A 26,539-nucleotide genomic window follows, 5' to 3' on the forward strand; every position below is an offset into this window, starting at 1 on the left:
TTTTAAATTTGTCCCAGCAACATTAATTCTAACAATCTTGTTAAAATAGTTGGTAACATCCATCTTATTTTCTTATATACATTTATTTTGTATTTTTTTCCTTTTCAAGTCCACTGTTATTTTTATCCCACATCTCTCATTAATTGTATTGACTGCAATCTCTTTCTCTTTTTTTCCCCCAATTAAATGGAGACATTGAACACTTTGACAGGACAAGTAAACACTAAAGCACAGTCCAAGTGCAGTAACTGAGCCAAATCAAGATCAGGTGCTATGACAGTATGCCTTAATAATGTTTCAAGGTCCTTCATAAAGATGTGATAAGAAAATGGACACCAAGAGTTTTGAGGATAGCCTCAAAGGAGGGAAGCGAGTGAGAATTCTAGCCCTACATAGTTGAGGACATCATCACTAATGGTACAGCAAAGGTAGATGGTCAAAATTGAAGGAAGGTGGGATAAATGAAGGGTTGGAAGAGTATGCAGAAAAAGTGGTAAATAGACAAGTTGGGCTTGGTGTGGGGAAGGACATGGATAGAAGGGGCTTGGGTGAGCTGCAGATTAGAAGATGGAGAATGGTCGGGAGAGCTGACAGAGTCTAGAAGTAACAGTGAGATGAATGTGACATTTCACTGATAGATGGGTTAAAGCAGGGAGGCTGGTGGCTAAAGTGACGGAGTGGATAGTTGGAAATATGTGACACAATGGATATGGAATTGAAGCCTTAGCTAGGTCTTGATCAGAATGCCAACACTGTTAATAATCTATTTCAACCCAAACCGGGTGGAATTCGTTGTGAATTTATGAAGAATATCAGGGTTAAATTTGAGCATAACAACTGATATCAGACACAGACCAATAGCACAGAGGTGGATTGGTCAGAATAGAACTCTGTTAGCACTAACATAACTGCAGATGTTGAACTCCTTATGCAAAAGATACTATCAATGGCCTTCCATGTTCATAAATGTAGAAGGGCTAAAGATAGGTGCAGATGATGAAATCCCTGGAGATAAATGTCCAGAGATTTGTAGGTTACAGTTATCCAGGTAGAAGAGAACTAAGAAAAGGCAACCCTAAGCAAAGATTTTGTAAGTGACAATCTTTGAGTGGAAGTGGAGGTTGGAGATAGAATAGAAAGTGCTAGAAATGCTCAGCTAGTCAGGCAATATCTATGGAGAGAGAAACGGATAACTGGTGAAGAGGTCATTGACCTGAAAAATTAACTGTTTCATTCTCCATGGACGCTGCCTGACCAGAGTACTTATAGCAGTTTCATTTTCATTTCAGATTTACAGTATCTCCAGATCTTTGCTCTTTTAAGAGTTTGGAAAAAGAGTAGATGTATAGAGAAAAAGTTGAAATGTTTTCTTTGAGGGGTGTGGGTATGATGGCAACTGTTTATTTAAAAACTATCATAGTTCTGATAGTTTTGATAATATGTTAGAAGAACAGGAGATGAACAAAAGAACATAAAGGGATAATCACACTATTGGCTGTGTACTATAGATCTTTGAACAGTCCAAGGAAATGGAAATTGCTGACATGCAAAAGCACTAGGGCAGTAATAGTGGGAATTTCAGTTAACCTAATATTAGCAGTTGGTATAGAGGGCACAGAATTCCTATGTTACTATCAGGAGGACTTTATTATACAGTTTAAAACAAGCCAAACATAAAAGGCAGCTCCAGGTTTGGTTTTGGGGAACGAAGCTGAGTAGATGGGAGGAGTATCACTGGATAGAGCATTTTACTACGGTGATTATAATCTGATTGAATTTTGCAGTGTATTAAAGAGGACAAGGTAGGTTCTAAATTTGGTATGCCTAATTTCATATCTGAGGAGTGATTTAACAAGAGGGGCATGGAAGAGGCTACTTGAAGGTAAATCAGTCTTGGAGCAATGGGAAGTATTTGAGTAGGATATTCATGGAGTTCAGGGTAAAATGTTCTTACAAAGAAAAGGTGGCTCTGCCAAATCTAGAGCTACATGGATAACAAGATGCATAGAGGGTAGGATGGCATAAAAAAAGAAGCCTATGTTAGATAACACAAGCTTAACATGCTAGAAAGCCTGGAAGAGTATAGAAAGTGTGCAAGTGAAATTAAGGGAAAATTAAGGAAAGCAAAGAGGAGGTAATGATAAAATATTAGGAAGCAAATTTAAAGAAAAGCTAATGAGGTTTTGTAACTGCTTAAAGACCAAGGCCATAACTAGGGATAGAGATGATGGGAATGTAAACTGGATGTTAATCAGGGTGAAATATTGGATATGGTAAAAGAGTATTAAGGAACTTGTCTTTTAAACAATGATAAATTACTAGGGTTGAAAGAGAGGGATGTACCATGTGATGTTTTTAGCAAGGCTTTTGACAGAGTCCTGCATGACAAGCTGTTTTAAAACATTTAAGGCCCATGAAACCTAAGGGAGAATGACAAATTGGATCCAAAATTAGCTCAATGGCAGGAAGCAAGGGGTAATGCTTGACAGGCATTTTTGTATCTGGGGTTTTGACAATGAAATTTTCAGATAATACAATATTTGACCACATGGTTCAGTGAGGAGAAAGCTTTAGACTGCAGGAAGACACACAGTCTGGGCAGATGGGTAGAAAGGGTATAGAGTTAATCCAGAGAAGTGAGAGGTAATGTATTTGAGGAATTACAAGGCAAAGTAAATATACAATAAAGGGGATAATATTGAGAAGATATGCAGGTACAAGTGAACCTAGGAATGAATGTCCACAAGTTTAAAAGGTAGCAGGACATGTTAATAAGGTAGTTAAAAAGACATACGGGACTCTGTAAAAAAACAAAACTGATGATGCTAGAGATCTGAAACAAAAAACAATAAATGCTAGAAAGACTCAGCAGGTCAGGCAGCATCTGTGGAGAGAGAAACAGTCAATGTTTTGGGCCTGCAACCCTTTGTAAGATTATGGAAACAAGGAACAGAGGTTATGCTAAAGTTGTATAGTTGTAAAGTTATATGCTAAAGTTGATTAGGCCACAGATTCAATACTCAAGATTCAATACTCATAGATTTCTGTTCACAACATTACAGGCAAGATGTGATTACACTAGAGGATGCAGAAGTGTGTGAGTATGTTATCAGGACTGGAACATTGTAGCTACAAGTAGAGATTGGATATGGATATTGGCAAAGGAGGTATTTAAGTGAGTTGTATAAAAATTGAAGGCCTATACAGGAGTTAATAGGAAGGTCCTACTTCCCTTAATAGAAGGGTCAAAAACCAGGATATGTAGATTTAAAGTAATTGGTAGAAGGATTAGAGGGTAGATGAGGAAATTATTTTACACTCAGAGGCTAGCATAGGTCTAGAATTCACAGCCTGAAAGGGATGCTGAGGTAGAAACCTTCATCACATTTAAATGGCACTTTAATGTGTTCTTTAAGAACCATTACTTGCAGGGATAAAGACAAAGTGATGAATGTGGAATTAGGATGGGTGACTTTTTTTGACTGGCATGGACATGAAACATTGAATGGTGTACTTTTGTGTCAATAACTTTCTATGTTTCTATAAAAGTGGGAAGGAGAGCTTGACGAGAGGGAGACATTTACTAGACTGGATAGCATGAAGGTCATGGAAAGAAGTTAGGTGAACTATAGTCTTGATGAAGCAAGACACAGATAGATCACATGGACAACATGAGCCCATACAGCAGATGAGGGAATTAAGAGAAAGATCACATTTTCATGTTTGACAGAAAATGCTGGAGATATATTGGCTAGATAGAGAGTTTTAAGTAGCAAAGGCAGTTGGAAGTCAAGTTTCCTCCCAAGATATTCATCTCATAAAAGTACCGCTAAATGGTGCTAAAACGCTGATTCCTAAAACATTTTCTATCAAAAAAAATGCCTATCTTGCCTGAGTATTCTTACGTCTGTGAATACCCACCTTACATTCAAATAGTAAGTGACATATTGAACCTTTCCACAGGAAGAGATCAGAGGCTGATGATTATAATTACAGCCCAGTGATAACTCATCTTTGAAAATAAAGCAACTTTTGTAAATAAAAAGCTGCTTGACATTTTGGAATCAAATGCAATTTGGCTGAAGAACAAAGAGGGCAATGAAACGTTATTTATTTCATGAGCCATGACTGTGATGACTTTCATCGCTCAATACAAATTTCCTTGGCACTTTTGGCATTATTATAAACCTATACCTTGGTTGTATTTGTGCTAACAAATTGGAAATGGCAAAAATAATGATATTATTACATTATAAACAAAACAGTAAAATCATTTATGGAAGTGTTTGTGTTTGCATTCCCCAGCGATATTCTTCCACTTAACTAGTGAACTGATGGATATCATTGGGAATAGATTTATCTTTTGCTGATTGATGTGTGATCGAATGGCTTCATAGAACATAGAACAGTACAGTGCAGAACAGGCCCAGATTTCAATAAAATTGGATAATGGGTAACAGCTGCTGTGTCCTCCAACACTGATTTAGAAATTGTCAATAATTTACTTACAATATTGTCTATCCTTAACTTTTCTTGGTAATTCTATCAACTTTATGGTATCTTTGATTAAATCGCAAGAAGAACTCTGTCCAGTAATGGCAAGCATATTAAAGGATATGATGGCACCAGAGTGGGTGCAAAAATGAATGATGCCAAAACTGCATGGTAATACCCATCAGGTAAAGATGAACTATCTGTGCCTCTTCTCTTGAAAAGAGAAAGCTGAGGGATGACTCAATAGAGGTCTTGAAAACTGTGAAAGTCTTTGATCAGTAAACAGAGACAATGATTCCATTTGTGGGAAAGAACAAAACCAGAGGCCTGCAGAAGGTGGTCAGCAAGAAATCAAGTACACAAGAAACTGCTTCAGAAACTATTCAGGATATGAAATCTGCCGTCATAGAGTAGTTGAAGCCAATTGTATATATGCATTCAGTGGAAAGCTGAGGAAATTGAGGGTTATGTTGACAGTTAGATGGTCTATTTCTGTGCTATATATTCTCTGTAAATATTACCAGCAACTTACAGCTGCATCTGAATTTTTCATCAACTATGTTTAGAATGGCAGCACCAAAAGCTTTTAAGTGTTATTTTTTCCTGCTTGCAGTCTGCTCACAGACATTTATTATTTCCTAAGCATTTCAACTCGTATACAAAAATTCACAGCAAGCTGCTTTTTTGTAAACCAGAGTTGAGACAGACTGGATTAATTGAAAATTTTGCTTTCCCCATAAATCTCTGCAGGTATTATTTCCTTTTTTCCCCCCCCACAATCACCAAGCTTACTCTGGTGAGATTAATTACTGTTAATAGATTTTGTTTTGTAGATCCATAAAGAAAAACAGAATTTATTGGCCACATACATTATTCAATTCTGGACTCTGATGCAAAGTGTATTGAACAGAGGGCAAGAATTGAGGATTCAATAACAAATTTACAAGTAGATATTCAAAAGACATCTTCGAAATGAGAAATTTAAGTTTTGAGTATGTACAACACCATCATGCAATAGGCACTACTTCTTGTGCTGTTGTGTTGCTAAGCTTGGCTGGCTCACTTTGGAGAATTATAAAGCAGAAGCCATTCACTTCCTCAATATAGTGAAGAAAAATGTTAAGATAGATGTCCTTCTACAGACAAGATTCATGCTTGGGCTGCGTCAGAGCAAAATATTTGTCAGCCAGCCATTGTTACATAACCTTGAGTTATGGCACTGGAGATGGAGGATTTTCTTTCCTCACACAATTACAAATGTATTCAAAAGTAAGGTGCTTTGCTAGCCAAGGTCAGTTACTCATCTAACTTAACCAAAGAGGAAAATCAAACAAATCACTCACCAAAGAGATTAACAAGTTTCACTGTCTCCAAATTATTTTTCTTTCATTTCTTCCCCTGCATTTGTTCTTTGTAGTCTGCTCTGGTTTCTCTTTACTCCACCATCTCCTTATCTGCAATAAAGCATATTTAGTTCTAATAAATTCATTACAAATTACATAACAAGTTAAAACCAGTCCTATTGGCCTAGTAGCAAGTTTCTTAAAGAAAAAAAATCATCAAGTTCTGGTAGGTCCATACATGCCTTTTGATCTCCAGAGATTGATTCAACAGAGAAATTGTTGCATAGAATATAAAAAAAAACCTTCCTATTCAGATTCTAATTTTCACAACACTGAATTATTTAACAAGTAAATCATAATGACCATAAATAGGAAATAACAGATGACTCCGCAAATTTCAAATTTCACACGCAGTTTTATTATTACATGTTACTGACAGGTCTAGTTCACCTGCTTGCTTTATGTATATTAAAACTTGTACGCTATTAAACTTTGTCAAAACACCACTATTTGTTGATTCTCATCACTTCATTCATAAACATAGTCCCAAGCTGCATGTTTCAGATACCAATACCAAGCAGTATGATGCTGATCTCTCTTAACAATGTACAATTTATCATCTCCACAATCAAATGGATGAATTCTGCATAACCCCTGCCATAGTTCAGCTTAATGTTATCAAGGATAGATAAGTTGAAGAAAAACTTATTTGCTTAGCTCTCGGTTAAAACCAGATGAGAGGTTTTAGATTTTGATATACATTGTTGATTCCAGTTGAAAATATTGTGGTGAAATGCAGCTTGAATTTTATCTGGCTGAGGAAAACATTACAAAAGATTATGCATGGTTAGGAATGCTTGCAATCCCCCTTTGCATTTAGCTGTATTGGTTAACTTGGCTATGTGTCATGTGAATGGTGTTATATGAAATGCCTTATGAATTTTCTCCAATGATATTAAAATGATTAAGCATTGCCAAGACTACTTACAAACATAAGATTTTGTTTTTTTTTAAATCTCTTTCCCACAGCAAAACAGGCTCAGCTAGTGCCTGCTAAACATTCTCTTACTCCACTTCGGCTCAAGAATTTAGGTCACGAAAGAATCTGCTGAATCCTGTTAAAGTGAAACGTTAACAAACGTCAACACTGCCAGACAAAGAGAAGACTGAACAACACTTCTGTGTACCAGTACAGTACCTAATGAACCACTAGAAAAAAAATCAAGAACAGTACAAAAATCAATGCAATTATTCTGGCTGAGCTGAATTCATAAAATGGAAGTCAGGGTTGAGTTTATTGTAAGTTCTAATCCTTAATGTTTTTAATCAATGGACACAGTGCAGCAAGCCAGATTCAGGTATTGCATGAAATACGATGCAATTTTCTATTTTGCCATTCAGCAGGTACAGTTTGCAAACACCTAGAACAATTTGATTAGAGAGAAAACTTGCACAATCAGCACAGGTTTTCTTTTGAAAAGAAATTGTTTAAAAAGCATTTGAGTGTGTGCATGTGTGTGTGTGTTTGCGTATATATGTATGTGTTGGGGGGGGCAGAGTCAGTCAGAAAAATTAAACATGTTGATGGATATTTGCAAATATAAATACCGTAAGCTATTTACATTGCCGTAATGGCAACGTCCGGAGGAGGAAGTAGTCAAGTTCAGGATCTCAATCTCTGCTTATAATGTTTCTGGATTGATTACCAGGAGATCACTATATCACTGTTGTAAAGACCTGTTGTCAAGCAGTTTAGTTCCCCTCCCAATTGATCACCTCAGCAATTGGTTAGCCTGTAGTTCAAATTGGTATTCTTATTAAGAAGCATTAACTACCAAACTGCTGAGTCAGTTACTCTAAGAGAAACCAGGCCTATGTATGTTGACCATTTAAGATGGAACTACAGTGCTGTAGTTTATGTACTTCTCAAAAAGCAGTGGGGAAAGGTAACCACTATTCAATTGCCTTTCTTCAATTACTGTACAAAGTCTGATAGCGTGATGTTGATCTCTGAGATCTTCATAATGATTAGAAAGGATAGCTTGATTTGCAATCTCTAAAATAATGAAAATCAGAAGTGCATTATTTTATTTAGAATCAGTGAGTATTATGAAATTAAATTGCTGCCTTATGTTGTGTTTTTTTTTATTTTGCTCTAAAAATACCATGGGTTTTAATAAATTATTGATTCATCTCATTGTAACCTGAGATCACTACCTGTAAATGTAACTTTTATTTTTCCCCTCATGGTTTAAATATCTACATTTTCATTTACTTTTCATCCTCAAAGAATTGAGGCTTCATGCAGTGAAATCCTTAGCCTTTGATATGATTGTGGGGGGTGGCGGGGAGCAGGGAGAGTAGGTAGGAGTGGTAAAACTCCTACATATTGAACAGCACATTTTTATAGTTGAGAAATTAAGTGCACCTTTGGATAAACCATTTTTCAGACTTAACTTAATTGGTCCCTTATTACCTCTTGGGGCATGAATTGGGGGAGGTTGGGGAGGGGAGGGGAAGTGAAAAACCCCCTTGACCTCCCCTAATATATATCCATCAGTTAAATTGGACAGAACATATGAGTAGGTCTTTCAGCCCTCAAGCCTGTTCTGCCATTCAAATAGATTAAGGCTGATCTTTACCTTAATTCCAAATATCAGTCTTGGTTCCATATGCTTGTGTTTTAATCTATCTACTCCTATACAGACTAGATTAAAAATATGTGTACCATTTCTGCACTAAATACATTGGTGACAATTCAACTAATGTTTTGTTTTCTCTTATTCTTTTCTTTCTCCTCACCACAAGTTATTTTTGACCCCTTCCTTCTAGGTCTCCCGTGCCACTTACTCTATGCCTGAAGAGAAGGTGGACAGCCGATCTGATCCCAGAGTCCTAACAATACCGCTGTGCAACTGGCTGCTTAGGAGTTGTGCGTGAGTGGCACGGTGTGTGTGTGCGTGTGTGTGCGTGTGCTTGCAAACATAAACATGTTTGTGTTCTTCTCCCTTCTCTTTGGTGAAAAGTCACCAACAATGTCAATTCTTTACCACCTCAAATACATTTCATTGCAACATTTAGGAATTCCAGTTTACCATAGGCTGAATGTCCCTAAAGCATTTCCTCTGAGTTTCTCATCATCTGTTTTCTTCTGCTGTCTCTTTCTCTCTCCTTTCTCTGTGGTTCTCCCTCCCTGTGAACTTGCATATTGTGTATTTTGAGACTAAATCTCAACTATACTATTGCTGAAATTGTGTTTTAGAACTCCCAAGTACTCTACACTTGTGCTGGCTAGATCAACCACTGTGTTTTACTCCTTCCAAACCTACATCTACAGATTGCATTATGTGATCAAGAATTGTGTTATATTGTGCAAGGACAAACAAGTGGCATTCTTTATCCAGCAAAACGGTGTGGAATCTTTTAGCATGCCATTCCAACCTGGTTTGTCCTAGGGCTACATGTACATTTGTGGGCTACAACTGAGGAATTTGGGCCTTGGGAATTACCTGCAATAAACAAGTTACTTACCTCAAACTCTAACTGGGAGAAGCAGGAGTGCTTGTTTCTGCCACCGACCACCACCCCACCAGCCCCCCCCCCCAAACATTTTACAGGATCTTCATTTTAGGCATCATGATTTTTGCATTTTACCTCACCCCCAACTTTAAGGAGGTCCATACTTGAAGTTCACAGAGGCTTTAGCAGTGGCCTGATTTCTTGTTATTGATTTCTCTATCCTTTGCTGGGGGGGCTTAATATTGCTTAAAACAAAATTTACTACAACCTTCATGTATTGTTAGAAAAGATATCTTTATCGCAATAAGTTGGTTAGGACCAAATTTTGCTAAACTTTTGCATACTAGGAAACACAGCCTACTGAATTTTCAGTTCATTGACCTGTTCATTGCACATCTTTCAAAATTTACATTTCAATTTATAGTTGTATGTCTGGCACCGTATAAATATACTGATACATGTAAATGGCCTTGGCTTTTATATTCCTTAAATACATCAATTCATCCATCAGTATAACAAAATGTCTCAAAATAAGATGCTGTAATGACATGGAAATATTCAACACAGAAGTGTTTAGGATGGCAGGAGTAAATAATTTGCTATTTCTACTTTATAGTTGATAAAATTACTGCTGTATAATCCATTGTTAGCTAAAATGTTGTAGTTGTGATTGAGGCACCCAACTTTCACACTACTTCTTACTATTTATTTAAAAATGATCCAAGCCTCTCTTCCAGAGGAAGGGAATTTGTACCTTTATTTGCTCTTCACTTTTGGCCTAGTTGTCTTCCTGGTATGGTCCACTGCTTGAAATTATCCAAACTATTATTTCCCTCTCCTGAATTCTTTTGTTGCTTCTTCTATTACTGCCAATTCTGTCCTATACTATTTAAGGATTTTAAAGTGGGAGCAGTAAGTGGTAATTTGAGGTTTAAATGCTTATCACCTCAGCCTCAGCTCTTTAAAGTATCTGGGCCTGACAAAGTGTAAATAATGCACTGTGAATGGTGTAAAACACAATGCTTTGGTCTAAATCTGACAGGCAGGGGCCAAACCTAGCTAATTCCTGGTATTTTTTAAAGGCTGAGATTGAACACCCAGAATTGTCCACATGTACTCAAAGAAAAGGAATTATGGTCTGAATAAAAGAATTTCACTGAGTGCATTATGGATACTTGATCCAGGACATGCTCTCTGTAGCATAGATAAAAGCAAATTTAACAAACTAAGTGTTCAGCACATCCAATCAATGCAAAATAACAATAAACAATGGGCAAGGAATTTTCAACTACAAAGCTTAACAATGGATGCAAGTCTGATACAATTCTTGATCAGTGAGATACAAAGAATTCATTGAAATACTTGATGGCAGTACTTAGTGATTGAGGCAAAGGAGGCATGGTAGGACGTTAGTGGACACAAGTGGTAGAGTTGCTGCCTCACAGCTTCGGCACAGGTTTCATTTCTGACCTCTGCTGTCTGTGGAGTTTACATATTCTCCCCCATGACCACATAGGTTTCCTCTAGGACCTCTGGTTTCCTTCCACATGCCAAAGATGTGTGGATTGTTAGGTTAAATGACCACTGTGTGTAGGTGAATGGTAGAATCTGTGGATAATTGAAGGGAATGTGAGGAGAAACTAGCAGGATTATTGCAAATGGATGCTTGATGGTTGTCACAGATTTGCAGGGCTGTATATTCACATGTTGTATGACTCTTTATGTGTCACTGTTTAAATTGTTAGGAAAACAGAAAAGACAGAGGACAGATTCAAACCAGTGAAAGGTAAACATAGACTGATGTTGGAAAATACAATCAAAGTCACTTCCACAAAGAATGTAAAATGTTATAGGAAGGATAAGATGTGACTTTAAAAAGATAGAAGAAATCAAAAGGCTAAGTGCCTTCCTCAAATATAATTATTCTTACCTTATTTGGAATTCTGTTCTGCCAATAAGTTCTGATTGTTGCAAACATGTATTGCCTAATCACATAAAACAAATCTTCTTGCATGTACACGATTAGACATTTTACTTATTACATTTAGTGATTTTGGTTTTAATTTAAATAGATTCCCAAGCTGCTATAAAGAAGCCATCTATAGATGGGTACAGAAAAAACTGAGGTGCTTACAAACTCTGAACACCAACAGATTATTTTATATTTCAAGATAGTTAAATGTTCTAAAATCTGCTTTCTTGTCTACATTCTATAAAAGACTATTTATGCAATTTTTAAGAAGTGAGGAAACACAATGTTAGAAATTCTTCTCTTTACCTAAACAAAGAAATAACTACTAATCAGACTTGGATTAATAAAGATAATATTTAGTGAGTTTTGAAATTCACTTGGCAAGAAAGTAGGTAGGATTGTAAGCATTTTTTTTTGCGGTGAAGGTGCCCTAATACTGCTCTTAAGACCACATATAGATCCATTGAGTAAATCTTTCTGGGTGCTACTGTTAGTGATTCTGTTAGCATGATAGATCATAACGGCAGTGTGCAATGCTGATTTGATATCATGCTGCCACTTTGGAGATCACAGACCCAGCCAAAGCCCTCCCCAGAAAAGACAGCATTACTTCAAGGAATTATCCACTATTTACAGTTTGCTTATTAATTGATTTCTTTCACCTGTTGTTACAACTTGCTGTTTGTTCCGTTTCATAGTTGTTTCAAGTTGCATAAGCCAACTCTGGATGAGACAGGTGTTGAAGGACTTTGCCGTGACATCAAACTTTTTGGTCAGATTAGTTGCTATCAGACATGAGCATAATGGTGGATATTCACCTTGAAATACAGATGACTGAGAGACAAATGCACATTGCTAAAAGAGGTAGTGGAGGGACATATCCACCCAGACTAGTTAAGTCATGTTCTTACTTGAACCTTGGTGAACAAGAGAGAAGCCTGCTCTTTAAAGGGACTATCTCACTAAAATCTACTGTAAATTACAGCCACAAATGTCACTACAGGCTGTCATGACATTCTTGGCTAGAGTAGAAATTTTTGATAAAAAGCTATCAATAATTTTCTTCACAGTTAATTTTAGCCAACTACTTTGAAGCAGAGGGTCACTACCAGGTGATCCATTGATAACACTACTGATAACTATTATATGCTACACACTCAATGAAAATCATGCTGCCACACAAAATTTGAGCAAAGACCACTGGAATGCAAAAACAGGTCTTCTGTTGTGGACTACTCCAGAGAAGCCCTGCAGCATCTGGCAGAGAAGGTGTCAAGATTCATGGCAGTCTGCACAAACCCACCACCATGAGAGGTCAAACCTCGTCACCAGCTATATGATGAAAGGCTGAAGAGGTGCAGGAAGGGACAGTCAATCTAGCTAATTCTGTCTGCATGAGTGATCTTTAAAAAGGTCATCCAAGATCATTACCAGTAACTACAAACCCAATTTTCTATTTATTAAATCCCACTACTCACCTTCCTTCACTTCGTTGCAGGTCAGTGACAAAGGCACTATTGAATTAAATGACACAAACAAAATTTGTAAATGAAATTAATCTAAATTGAATAATCACCTTAACATATGTATATTCGTTTGATGCTTGTGAATTTGCCTGTCTTACTACTCTTACACAGTGATAATCTAATAGTCGAAGCACGACTAGTGAAAGGACGCTGACCCTTGCTGAGTTAGTGATAAGACTTGGAGGAGAACCTTGAGATATCTGGGAATAGATAGCCAATAATGGAATGTGCAGTCCTCATCATCAGCGCCAGTAATCTGAGCTGGCTAGCTAAAGGTACCAGTGGACAAATACCACATTCCTAATTAAAAGGCTCTACTGAATCACTGCCACAGGATTATGCTTCAGCATCCTAGCCACCTACTGGATGCCAGTGACGCTCAGAAGGCTCTTTACACATATTGCAGCACTGACCTTTAAAGACAGCGGGCTAATCTCCCATTCCATTGTAGCACAGACACCGGGTGGCTTCTGTTGTAATGCAATGGAAGCCACAACATCAGCCAAAAGACGTTATTATTAGCTCACTTGTGTGAACTGAGTTGGCTGGCAGGTCCAACTAATTGAACTTCTGTACCAGGTTAGTTTCAAGCATCCAAATTCTTGGGTTATAATCCTGTCATAGACTACCAATGTCAACTGCTCCCACTGCCAATTCAGCTTTCCAGGATCTACATTTTTTTGATTTTCTTTTCCTGTTGCCTACTGGAGACCTTCCTGGGCACCCTGTGGATTCAGAACCTCTGTATGATTTTGCATCTCCTCCAGCAAGATCACTACAGTAGCATTTGAAAACCTTGGAATCCAATGTTGTGAGATATCTCTCTGCAAACCAAGTTAGACCAATTTCTTGCTAGCAACAGCTCTGGGTATGCGCAAGTTTCTTTTCAGCAGTGCAGACTTAGTTTTAACTGAAAGTAGCTACTCAAAATATTGGGACCCTGCTGATGGATCTACCCAGTGAACTGCATAGTTAGAACTAGCTGGCAGATGAAATCATGGAAAGAAGGATACACCAAGTTGTGCTGGCTGCAATGGAATTAAAGAGGGGCAGGTGAATTTCACATTGCAAATGCCATGTCTTTGGCTCTGAAGTGAAAATACTGACGTAGCTAAAATGGCACTCTTGTAACAATGAACTAGTTGAGACAGGGCTTAGTATTCATTCTTCAGATGATACATGATGAGAAGTCTGGAGATAACTTGCTAAGACCATGTTGATATAATTTTAAGATTACCTAGTTGGAATATTACCTCATTTTATATGATAATTTGCATCTTTAAGTATCAAAATTTACAGTATTACTAAAGAGATGTGCAGTTAATCAGGTGTATAATAGAGAAACTCTTAAGGAACTGAAAAACACATGGTAAACAGAAGTGCTACAGCACCATGGCTGCTCTGGTGTAATTTACATGGCAATTATCATTATAAAAGTTGACACAGTTGGAATTTGTTGCATATTCATAGCGAGAAACTTACATATGTAATAAATAAAATTTTCTACCTAAATTAATCTCTCTGCTTAAATACATTTCCAGCTTTAGCCCCTTGGCCCATAGAATATTATATGTAAATTCCCTGTAATTAAATTTGGCCAAAAATTCTCTTAAAATTGTAGCTAGGTTTTCAGACACAGACATAAACAAAGATTTTATTCTAATTATGTTATAAAAATATATTCTCCATGAGAACAGCACAGCATTTTGTGTTCTTAATTGAACTTTTATGACATTAGTATTTGTGTCACAAAATATTGGAAAAATTGCCCAACCACATACTGTTAAAGATGTGGCTAATGGGCATGAATGATGGTTAAACAAGTTTTAAATAAGCACTCCCTATGGTTCTTACTGTTTTTTTTAGTTACACCCAGTTTTACTTTTGGGTCTATTATAAGACATGAAATTTGAGCATAACCTTGACAATGACAGAAGGCTATTTTCAGGTTGTAGCTACAAAGGAAATCACAAACACTGAATTTATAACTGAAAATTGATGTGATGCTTGAAAATATAGATTTATTTGTGTATTAACTATATTTGTCTAACTACAATGTCAGAAACATTGGATAATTATATTTCATTGTACTGCAATAGTTGTGCAGATTCATTAAAGTGCAGGTTTTCCAGTAATCTGCATGTACATGTAAATCATTTAAAGTTACTGTGATGCTGCATTTTTGTTTTAATTTAGATAGAAAGTTTGCCAAGGTGAACAGTGCCAGTGACAGAGAATTACAAAACTTGTAGCAGCTTCCACCCCACCCAAGACTTCCTGCCATTCCCAGTCATCTTCCCAGTTTATTTGCATTGGGCCAACTGTCAGTCCAATCTTCAATCCTGTGACTGCCTTTGATGTGCCATGACTTTGCCACTTAGACATGGGAGTGATTTCTTGGGTCTCACATACTAAACCCAAATTTCTTGATACTAATGTCCAGGACATGTGCTAGCATCCACAATACAGTTAAGTCTGGTCTTAGAAGAGACCTCCACTCCAACAATACATAGTCAAAAGTAGTTTTGTTCTGAGGCTACAGAGACTAGCAATGAATTTGAGACTCCTTTAATTGATTTCACGTTGTATATAAAACAATAACATTGGGGGAGTCCAGAGTATCATGATGAATATAATAACATGCAACAGAAAGCAAAAGGTAGAACAAATTTTATACAATTACATTCTAATAATATATTTGTTGTGCAGGCATAAGTAGTTCTCTACTATGCAGAGCTTTTGTTTAGTCTTAATAAGTAGCTGCAGCATTATTTCTGTTTCATACTCCAACTTCCCACTATGGAATGAGATCGACTGGGTGAACAGAATTTACCATTCACCCCTCTATGTAATATATTGCTCTCAAAATTGTGTAATTTAGCTTAAGAATTCAAATTACTCCAGGCTTTTTAATGACTCGTTATAATTTGATTAATTATAATTAAAACAAGGCAGCATTGCATCCATCTTAAAGTATTTTATCAGATTAACTGGAAATGGGAGGCTTTCAAGCATCTGCAACAATTTCTGTTCTACAGATGTGTCCACAAGTTAGTACTCATTTACTGTAGTGAACACAGCTTTTGTGAAATAGGACAATGGTGATTAAGGGCATGTTAACCAAGTTTTTTTTAATGCAGACAATTCAGTTTTAAACTGTTTGATGGGATTACTAATAGTGTCCCCATTTCTAATTATTTCCACGAGAAAACCTACTTTTTACATGGTTTTAAATTTACAGTAATACATCAGAGTGCACTGGTTATAGTTGGAGATGGAGATCAGTGTCAGCTGGAAGGTAGATGCATTGGAAAAAACCAGTAATTCTTTCATAACCATGATCGGTACAGTGGGAATGAAAGCATGCTTATTTTTTGTTAAAAAATGTGCTGTAACTGTTTTATACTCATATCAATGTTTTCCTTTTATAAACTGCTAAACATGAATCTTCTTTAAATCGTTACAGGGATTTCTGGATAAAATAATCCAATTATTTTGGAATAATCTTTTTATCCCTCATGAAATAGGATTTCAGTCTAATCTGCAACTGATTTCTCTACATTCTTTTCTACTGCAAATATTTTTGTACTGCACTGTATCTTTTACACAGTGCAAGTAATTGATTTATTGATCCAAGGTTTCCTAGCAAATGGACCATTTACAGAAACAACTCAAGCCATTATCAAACAATAAGAGTGACAATTTATACCATTATATTAATAGTGAATAAAACATTTTTAATATTAAATGGCATTTCTTGTATTTCATCACAACCTGCTCCAATTGCTATTATCCATGAGTGACTAATATATTACCCTAGTGCTATCCAACTTGGTGCTTACTTCAAACAGACCTAATTTGATAAGCAATTTAATTACCCAATACATGTTTTTCCCACTTCAATTGGATATATAAATTCTCTTCATTAAAGTCTTTGTGCATTTACTAATGGTCTTTCTGTTCTGTATTATATCTAAATTTTTGCTGACATCCATTTCATTATTCCATTTACTCATTGCTGTCCCTGATGAATCTTTGAAACTTATGACTGAGGGATGTTGAATTCTATTGCATTTCATTTCTGTGACTTGATCCTCCTTTAAATCCTTGTACTTTTCAATTTCCATTGGGTCTTATTTGCAACATATCACTACAAAACTGTGCAGGAGAAGAACAGCATCACAATAACCCTCCTTCCAAAACTCAGACATGTCACAGAGAACATAAGAATACAAGGAAGGTTCATATAAATAATTGGGCCAGGACACATACAACTTAAACCAGGATATTAATAAATTTATACACACAGACACCGAATATAAAACCCTACTTTCATTCTATATAATAGTGGAAATTTGGTAGTTTGAACTGTCAAATAATTATCTACACTGAAATTAAGCAGAAAGTTGAGCTAACATTGCTTTTCTTTCTTTACAGCGCCACTTTCCACAATACTAAGTAATCACTTTGGTTATCGCCCAGTAGTAATGCTGGGTGGACTTCTTGTTAGTTTGGGAATGATGGCAGCGTCGTTTGCACGGACAATTGTAGAAATGTACATTGCCGTTGGATTAGTATCAGGTAATTACCAATTCCAACTTTTCACTCCACAAAGATGTTTCATTGACTTAAACCAGGTAAACCAATGCTGCACTCTATATAGACTTAGTTTCAAGAAGTATGCATTTTCTCCCATTACAATTCACCAACTTTTCTGTGGTGAATGCTAGACATCTAAAAAGATATTAAGATACTATCTAAATCTGAAATAATTGTCAGACAGTACATTTAACTTTATTTCTTTTTAACTTTATTTTTGTTTAACATATTTACCTATTTACATTTTCTACATGTATATATACTATTCCAGTACAACATGCATACAGATTTTGGTCAATTTCAAGTTGTAAGAAATTGGTAGGAGACATCAATGTGGCTTATACCTTCCATCCATTCCCATGAAGTTTTTAGGGGGATTCCTGATCTTGTTTCTGCTTTTTGGCAAAGGGGCTGGATGAAAAGGGGTGGAATAGTGCACATCTGAAAACTAAAAACTACAGTTAAGGATTCTGTAGTTCCATAGTATGGGTCTCTTATTCTGCTTTCACAGCATGGATCATTATTAATGCAAAGTACTCTAATACTGAAAATTATAGATCAGCAAATGAATGGACTGTATTTTAGAAATAGCCAATAAATAAAACTTCATGAATGCTATGATAGACCTTTCAAGAATTGAGACTATCTCATAGGTCAAAGTCATTTTGATGGCTTGAACTATCAAATTTATTGCACTACCATTATAATATCCAACACTGGATGGCAGATATCCTGCTCACAGACACAAGTTACTTCCCATCAAAGTGGTGTCACAACTGCAATCCATAAATATACCCAAATCAATTAAGTGATAGGCATAGAATACTTATCATTATTTCACCGAAAATCATTGCATGGAAAGCTCTGCATGACTATATCCATCTTTCCAGCTGGAATTTTTTCCCTAGGCAAGCAAATCCCTACCCTTTCATCGATTAGTGCTTCTTAAAAAAGTTACTGTTTATTCTCAAATTTTCTATCATTGTGAAAATTTTGGCTTAATTTATGATTGCCAACATTAACTCTTGCATGGCCTTCACATTAGTGACTTTTGCCCATATTGCAGACTTTGGTAATTGTCACTTATTTCCTTTCCCAATGTGCACTTCTAAACTAACCTGTATCTTCAAATGAAATATTCAAAATTACATAGTTTCCATTATCTGTCCTGTAGTTGGGAACCCATCCTCTTCCAATAAGTCCACAACTTTGTTAGGGGCTTGTATTCTTTCTGTTTCTTCTCCATGATCACCAAGTTCCATCCTTAATTCAGTCCAGTTGATTTTTACGCTTAAGATTCTTTCTATTTAAAAACTTGCTCTGTTTGCACATCCCCATTCAATGCCATGGTTAAATCAGTTTATCTTTATTTTCCACAGTGTCCTTCGACAAGACAAAACTATCCTTGTTTTTTGTTACTTCCTTGAAGACACATTTTCTTCATGCTTCTTGTAAATTCATCTAACAGCTATCTTTCGTTAACCTCAGATTTCATCCTTAGCCTTTGGTCTCAGTTCAGGTTCCATGCTTAGCCAGTTTGAAATGATCCTGAGAAAATGAACTCCAACCAGCTCAAACCACGCACCCCACCCCCCCCGAATCAAAAGGGCTAGGAAATTTAGAAGCCAAAAAGCACAGCAATTCTTTTTTCCCCCCAGTTACTGCCATTAATCTATCAAATGAACTAAGTTTAGAAAAGATGTCTCAATGCAGTCTTGATTTGTTCTGGGAGATTAGTAGGGGCAGAGGATGTAACAAGCATTTCCTTTGTGAAGCCTTTGTTGAACACTGGCAAAGCACATTGTCACTAGGAGGAAACTAGAGTGAAGAACTATTCTAAGCTTGCTAAGGTGAACATTTGTGGACTGAGGTAAAATCAGCTAACATCAATGGAGACAGAAATATTCACAGACCATCCCGAATCACCTTTGAGAAAGTGGTGGACAGCCGCAACTTGAATCCCTGCAGTGAAGTTATTCCCAGGGATACTGGGTACTCAGTCCCAGAATTTGTAGCATTTATGACAAAGGAATAGCAAATTATTTCCCAGTCAGGGTAGTGTGTGACTGCCCTTATCCTTGCAAATGGTAGATCTGCAAGTTCAAGAGATGGTGTCAAAAAAGCTTTGGTGCATTTAGCACATTTCATAGATTATCCACATTGCAGCTACCTCGTGCTGCTGATGGTGGGATACCATTAAAGCTGGATGCTTTCTTGAGTGTTATTGTAGCTGCTCCCATCCAGGTAAGTGGAGTTTTCTACACCACACTCCTGACATGCCTTGTAGATGGTTGAAAGGGTTTGGGGAGTCAGAAGATGAATTGCTCGCCACAGGATACAAATCTTCTCGTGCTCTTGTGTCATTGATTTATCTTAGCACGTTAATGGTGAGGATTTGATAATAGTGATGCTATTGAAGGTCAAAGGGAAGTGGTAATTTTCTTGATGGTGGTAGTCTTTGTATGGCACATGACCGGCATGTATATTGATTACTACTTTTCAACCTGAATCAGAACATTGTCCAAGCTTGCTGCATGCATGGACAACTTTGTTACCTGAAGAATTTTGAAATGAATTGGAACTGGAATATTATTGTCTCTTGTACCAAGGTACAGTGGAAAAAGCTGTCTTGCACACAGTTCATACACATCAGTTTATTACACAGTGCATTGAGGTAGTACAAGGTAAAACAATACAGAATACAGAATAAAATGACACAGCTACAAAGAAAGTGTAGTGTAGGTAGGGAATAAGATGCAAGGTCGATAATAAGAGGTAGATTGTGAGGTCAAGAGTCCATCTTATCGTACTAGGGAACCATTCAATAGTCTTATAACAGTGGGGTAGAAGCTGTCCTTGAGCCTGGTGGTACGTACTTTCAGACCTTTGTATCTTCTGCCCGATGGGAGAGGGGAGAAAAGAGGATGTCCAGGATGGGGGTGTCTTTGATTATGCTAGCTGCTTTACCGAGGCAGCGAGAAGTATAGTCAAAGTCCATGGAGGGGAGGTTGGTTTCTGTGATGTGCTGAGCTGTGTCCACAACTCTCTGCAGTTTCTTGCAATCCTGGGCAGAGCAGTTGCCATACCAAGCTGTGATGCATCCAGACAGGATGCTTTCTATGGTGCATCGATAAAAATTGGTGAGTGTCAAAGGGGACATGCCAAATTTCTTTAGCCTCCTGAAGAAGTAGAGGTGCTGGTGAGCTTTCTTGGCCGTAGCGTCTACATGGTTGAACCAGGACAGGCTATTGGTGATGTTCACTCCTAGGAACTTGAAGCTCTCAACCCTCTCGACCTCAGCACCGTTGATATAGACAGGAGCATGTGCACCGCCCCCCCCCCCCCCCTTCTTGAAGTCAATGACCAGTTCTTTTGTTTTACTGACATTGAAAGGTTGTTGTCATGACACCATGTCACTAAGCTCTCTATCTCCTTCCTGTACTCCAACTCATCATTATTTGAGATATGGCCCGCTACAGTGGTATCATCTGCAAACTTGTAGGTGGAGTTAAAGCAGAATCTGGCCACACTCATGAGTAGAGTAGGGGGCTGAAGATGCATCATTGTGGGGCCCCGGTGTTGAGAATAATCGTGCCAGAGGTGATCCCGCCTATCCTCACTGATTACAGTCTGTTGGTCAGGAGGTCAAGGATCCAGTTGCAAAGGGAGGTATTGAGTCTCAGGTCTTGGAGTTTGGTGATGAGTTTGCTTGGAATTATAGTATTGAAGGCAGAGCTGTAATCAATAAACAATAGTTTAATGTAGGTGTCTTTACTGTCCAGATGCTCTGGAGATGAGTGTAGGGCCAGGGAGATGGCGTCCACTGTTGACCTGTTTCAGCGGTAGGCGAATTGCAGTGGGTTGAGGTTTTCTAGGAGGCTGGAGTTAAATGCATGCCCTGACCAGCCTCTCGAAGCACTTCATGATGGCGAATGTCAGAGCCACTGGGCGGTAGTGGTCTTCTTTAAGCAGGTGGGAACCTCAGATTGAAGCAGGGAGAGGTTAAAAATGCCCTTTGAATTTAACACAGAGAGAAAATCATTGATGAACCACACGAAAATGGTTGGACCTAGGATATAACCAAGCAACATCTGTGGCTGAACCCCAATTAAGGCAACCTTGACATTATTTCATCAAATGATGCAGCTTCTTAGTTGACACTGTTCAGATTCTTTTCCTGATGAAATTTGGAAATGGAAATTCTTTCATGATTCTTATTATTAGTTCAAAGATATGATGCTGACATAGCAGCACATGTACAAAGATCATGTAAGATACAGTTCCTGCAGCTGACTATTGTTGCTTCACTGTTAACTATTTTAACAAAGCTCATGAATAATCACTATTATTTTTCCTATTAACAATGCCTTTTCAGCAATCCATTGGGAAAGGGAAATGGTTTTGATCAATTCAAGCAAAAAATTTTACTCCCAATCAGGAGCTATAATGCAATAATGGCTTCAATTCTAATTGATAGGCTTTGTCCCACTGAGGTAGGCGGTGATCAAAAATGAAAATTTATGAAAATATCCTACAATAAATTTACATGGAGTAAGATTTCCTTATTACCCAACAACTTAATCTTGGCTATTTAGTGCTGCTCAGCACTGTGACAACTAGGATATTATTACTATTTATATTAAGTTTCAAAATTATATATACACAAATAATTTTTTTCTTGTCTATTTTATCAATACATTTTTATCTCCTTTTCAAAACAGGAATAGGTCTCTGTCTCAGCTTCCTACCCACAGTCACTGTCCTCTCCCTCTACTTTGAAAAATATCGCTCTCTTGTCATGGCTGTGGCCTCCACAGGAGAGTGTTTTGCTATCTTCATGTTTGCACCTGGTAAGTGTTTAAATTGACATTATATGCCCGCTAATGAATTCTACCCCTATGTTTCTTATTACAGTTTTGGGAAATAGATAATAAAAATAGTGGTTCATATGTGCAGCAACTATTTTTTGCCCTTTCTGTATCAAAGTAACTTGGGGCAGGCTACTTATATATAACTAAATCATAATTGTTTTAGGACTAGTTGCACAACTATTGCAGCTACTGCCACTGTATTGGTGTTGGTTTGTTATTGTCACTTGTACTGAGGTACAGTGAAAAACTTGTCTTGCATACTGATCGTACAGGTCAATTCATTACACAGTGCAGTTATATTGAGTTAGTACAGAGTGCCTTGATGTAATTTTATAAGTGTAGAACGATTATAGTAAAGGTAATGAGTAGATCTGTAGAGAGCAGCTTGCAATGTGTCGCCACGCTCCGGCACCATATACTGACAATATTGATTAATTTACCATGCTAGGTTTCAAAGTTTATGACAAAACTAGTATTTGCATAAATCTGAAATTGAAACTGCACTATTTACTTGAAAACCAAATAAATGTCAGCTGCACAGAATTAACCTACAATAAAAATGACAAGCTCCTTGCAGAAAACAGAAATGAATATTATAAAACAAAAGTTGATGAATAAACTGGTGCTTTAGTCATGATCTTTTGTGCAGAGGGGACAATAGAGTGGGCATAAGAGACAAGGACCAATGACAACCATAAGCTCACATGAATTGGCCATATGAACATTGCTGAGGGCTGGGTAATCAGAACCAAGTGGCTCACCTCATGATTCCCTGCAGCCTTTTCACCATTAACAAAGCACAAGTTAAAAGTGTGTAAAAAAAAACACACACTTGCTTGGATCAGTGCAGCTCCCAACAACATTCAAGCTTGATAGCATTGAGATAAAGCAGCCTATTTGATTAGCACTCTTTCCACAAACCTAAACATTTTCTCCATAACCTGTGTAGTGTTGCTGCAGCGAGTACCACCCATGAAATGTACTGTGTTTAATTCTAAGGTTAGTTCTCAGTATTTTTAACTCCTAAACACTGATCTCTACCAACTAGAAAGACAATGACAGCTTGTGCACGTGAACAACAAGCTGCAAGTTCCCCTCCAAGTGTCATGGTACAATGACATATATTTATATCACTGAAAGGTCTAAATTTTAGAACTCCCTCTCCCACAGCACTGTGGGAGTACCATCACAAGGCTGACTGAAGCAGTTTAAGGTGGAGGGTCACCATCACTTTCTCATAGGCAGTTAGAATTCGGCAAAAAAAAGCTAACCTTTCCAGTAAAGCCCACATCCTGTAAGCTAATTAAAGACAGGTGGCACAATCATTAGTATAGAGCAAAAATTTGAAATGGGACATTGGTTAAAGGAATGGGCAATCTGTGACTAATGTGATTGCGTGGGGCAGTGCAAGTTCATCCACTTTGGACCTAGGAAGAACAGATCAAAGTTTTCATTACATGGTGTGAAAATGAGAACCTTCAGGAAGAAAATCATCAGTGGACAGTTTTAAAAACCAATTAGCCCATTGGAATGTTTGTCTTTATCCAGAGGAGACAGAGGTACAAAAGATGGAAATTAAATATATATAAAGCACAGGATATATTGACATTTTTGGTGGGGTGGGGCGAGGAGGGAAGGAGGAAAAGATAGGTGACAGTAAATGAAAATCAACAAACTGCAGATGCTGGAAATCTGAAATCACCCTTGAGAAATTCCTTTCATTCCATCTACTGCTCTCCCCCACCTTCTGTGCTACTTAGTCTACTTGTTTCTTCTTCAATTCTGATGAAGAGAATTCATCAGACCTGAAACATTAACTGTTTTTCTTTCCAGATGCTGCCTGACCTGCCAAGTTCTTCAAGAATTTTGTTTTTATTTCAGATAGGTCACAGATAACCATCTCATAAAGTGCTAATATAAACTAAGCTCATCTTTCCTTTAAGGAGTGATATCATTGAGACATACAGGGTGATTAAAGGATTTGATGTGATTGATAGAATCTTTCCTCCAATCAGAATACAGAACAAGGTACCAATAGAATACCAATATTTCTGAGTGGTCTGATGAAAAAAAAACTTTACCTTTTGAATCCCTAATGTTCCAGTGATGTAATTTAAAATTCTCGTTCAAATCCTGTAATGTGCTCATCCCTTCCTTTCCATGTAATCTGTACCCAGTCCACTTTTTCACCAATTCTGTCTTCTTGCACATCCCTGATTTCCCTCAACCCACCAATGGAAGTCAATGGTCAGTTATCTCTTTCAGAACTTGTTTGCTCAGTTACCCAGTGATACTAAATTTGTGAATTTACTGCAGCTATCTCTTGAGCAGATGTAATTTAACCTAAAGTCTTTTGATTTGTTTCAGTTACAAACACTGAAGAATCTACTTTCTCTATTCTGATACCTATGCAGGACTGATTTTAATAACACTAGATTCCCTCGACAGGTTGCTGAAGTATGGCCTCAGTGCATGGAAGAGGTTTGGAAGCCAGTAACCAAGCTGCAGTCCATTTCACTCCTCACAGCTCAGCTCTCTCTGTCCTTCACATTACCCACCAGTAAAAAGCACAAAGAGAGAACTTTTTTGTTATTTTGCCCTCATTAATGAACACAATTATGGTGATTACATAAATTTGCATGATGACAACTACATCCTTAATTTCAAAAATGATTTTTGAAGAGCAAGAGTACTAAGGAAAATGAAACCAAGGCAGATGCAGTATACCTTGATCTATTTCACAAGGACATAATTGGGTCTGGAGAGGGCTTGAGTTATAAGGAGAGGCTGGGACTTTTTCCTTGGAGCACACGAGGCTGGGGGGGGGGGGGGGGGTAACCCTATAGGGGTTTATAATGTGGGGCACTGGTATAGTGGATGGTCAGTCTTTTTCCCCCAAGTTAGGGGAGTCTCAAACTAGAGATAGATTTAAGGTGAGAGGGGAAAGATTTAAAAGGGACCTGAGGGGCAACACAGTTCCATATACCTACCAACTTCTGCTCTCCACACAGAAGTTGGTGGGTATATGGAACAAGCTATCAGAGGAAGTAGTAAAAGCAGGTACAGTTACAATGTTTAAAAGACATTTGGACTTGGACAGGTACATGGATAGAAAAGGTTGCGAGGGATATGGGCTAAATGCAGGCAAATGGAACTAGCTCAGACAAACATCTTGGTAGGCATGGACAAGCTGGGCCAAAGGGCCTGGTTGCTTGCTGTATAACTCAATGTCTCTATTTGAGAGGCAGATCTGGTTTGAGGGAGCTAAAGGCCAAATCTGTTCCTCTATTCAGGGGCACTGATAATAATATCATAGTATTCTGTTCTCCATCTACAGCTTTCACATTACTGAAGAACCATCTTGGGTGGAAAAACTGTCTCCTCATCATTGGTGCATTGCAGCTAAACATCATTGTTTGTGGAGCGCTACTTCGGCCACTTATAATCAGAAGAACAGAAGAACCACCAATAGATGTGGTTATGGAAACTAAGTACATGCTGGAGAATGAGGAAACTCGCATCTCTGTAGACTCTGTTGATTCAGGAGTGGAATCATTATCTACCTCATGTGATCACTTGGAACAAAGCAAGAAGTGTACAAAAAATGATATTCACAATGAAAATCTTAAGACACTTCCAAGCAAAAAGCAGAAACCACAGCATCAACCAAAATTGCTTGACTTCTCAATTCTAAAAAACAAAAGCTTTATCTTTTATGCACTTTTTGGACTATTTGGCACTCTGGGATTCTTTGCACCTCAACTCTACGTCATTCCCCTTAGCATTAGCCTGGGTGTTGATGAATGGGCAGCATACATGCTATCAGCTATGGCAATTATGGAAGTGTTTGGTAGGCTGTCAGTAGGCTGGATCCTAAACAAACAGCCCATACAGAAAATTTATATTGAACTGATCTGTGTGAGCCTACTGAGTCTAGTGTTGTTGTGCTTTCCATTCATAAAAGGATTCTGGAGCCTTGTGACATGCAGCATGTTGTGTGGATTTTTGTTTGGTACTGTGGCTGCTACCCACATTCCAATGTTGGCAGAGGATGATGTGGTTGGAGTTGAGAAGATGTCATCTGCGGTTGGAATTTACATCTTTATACAGAGCTTTTCAGGACTTGCTGGGCCACCTATTGGAGGTACTTGAAATATTTTGTCATCACCAGCAAATAGATATATTTGTATAGCCAGGTAAAAACAATACTGAATG

General features: G+C 37.6%; 2 protein-coding genes across 18 annotated transcripts in view; one reads left to right on the top strand and one right to left on the bottom strand.

The window, feature by feature from the left end:
- The window catches only part of arsg (arylsulfatase G), a 149,571-nt gene that overhangs the window by 113,031 nt on the left and 10,001 nt on the right, over positions 1–26,539 (bottom strand). For 2 of the 3 annotated variants that reach the window (XM_052033232.1, XM_052033226.1), the window contains exon 1: positions 5,838–6,843. The gene's annotated coding sequence lies outside the window, so the exon portion shown is untranslated. Of the gene's footprint in view, positions 1–5,837; positions 6,844–26,539 lie in introns of those variants that run through there. The other variant, XM_052033234.1, reaches the window with a different exon arrangement.
- LOC127580061 (monocarboxylate transporter 7-like) overlaps positions 1–26,539 on the top strand; it is a 41,233-nt gene that overhangs the window by 9,193 nt on the left and 5,501 nt on the right. For 3 of the 15 annotated variants that reach the window (XM_052033245.1, XM_052033247.1, XM_052033244.1), the window contains 4 exons: positions 6,867–8,785; positions 17,292–17,435; positions 22,175–22,303; positions 25,662–26,468. In XM_052033245.1, the coding sequence (XP_051889205.1) occupies positions 17,342–17,435; positions 22,175–22,303; positions 25,662–26,468 (1,030 nt within the window). In that variant the 5' untranslated portion in view covers positions 6,867–8,785; positions 17,292–17,341. The remainder of the gene's footprint in view (positions 1–6,866; positions 8,786–17,291; positions 17,436–22,174; positions 22,304–25,661; positions 26,469–26,539) is intronic. The other 12 variants (XM_052033242.1, XM_052033243.1, XM_052033257.1 and 9 more) reach the window with 10 other exon arrangements.

The sequence above is a fragment of the Pristis pectinata genome, chromosome 18 (genome assembly GCF_009764475.1).
Source record: "Pristis pectinata isolate sPriPec2 chromosome 18, sPriPec2.1.pri, whole genome shotgun sequence".
In the NCBI taxonomy this organism is placed as follows: Eukaryota; Metazoa; Chordata; class Chondrichthyes; order Rhinopristiformes; family Pristidae; genus Pristis; species Pristis pectinata.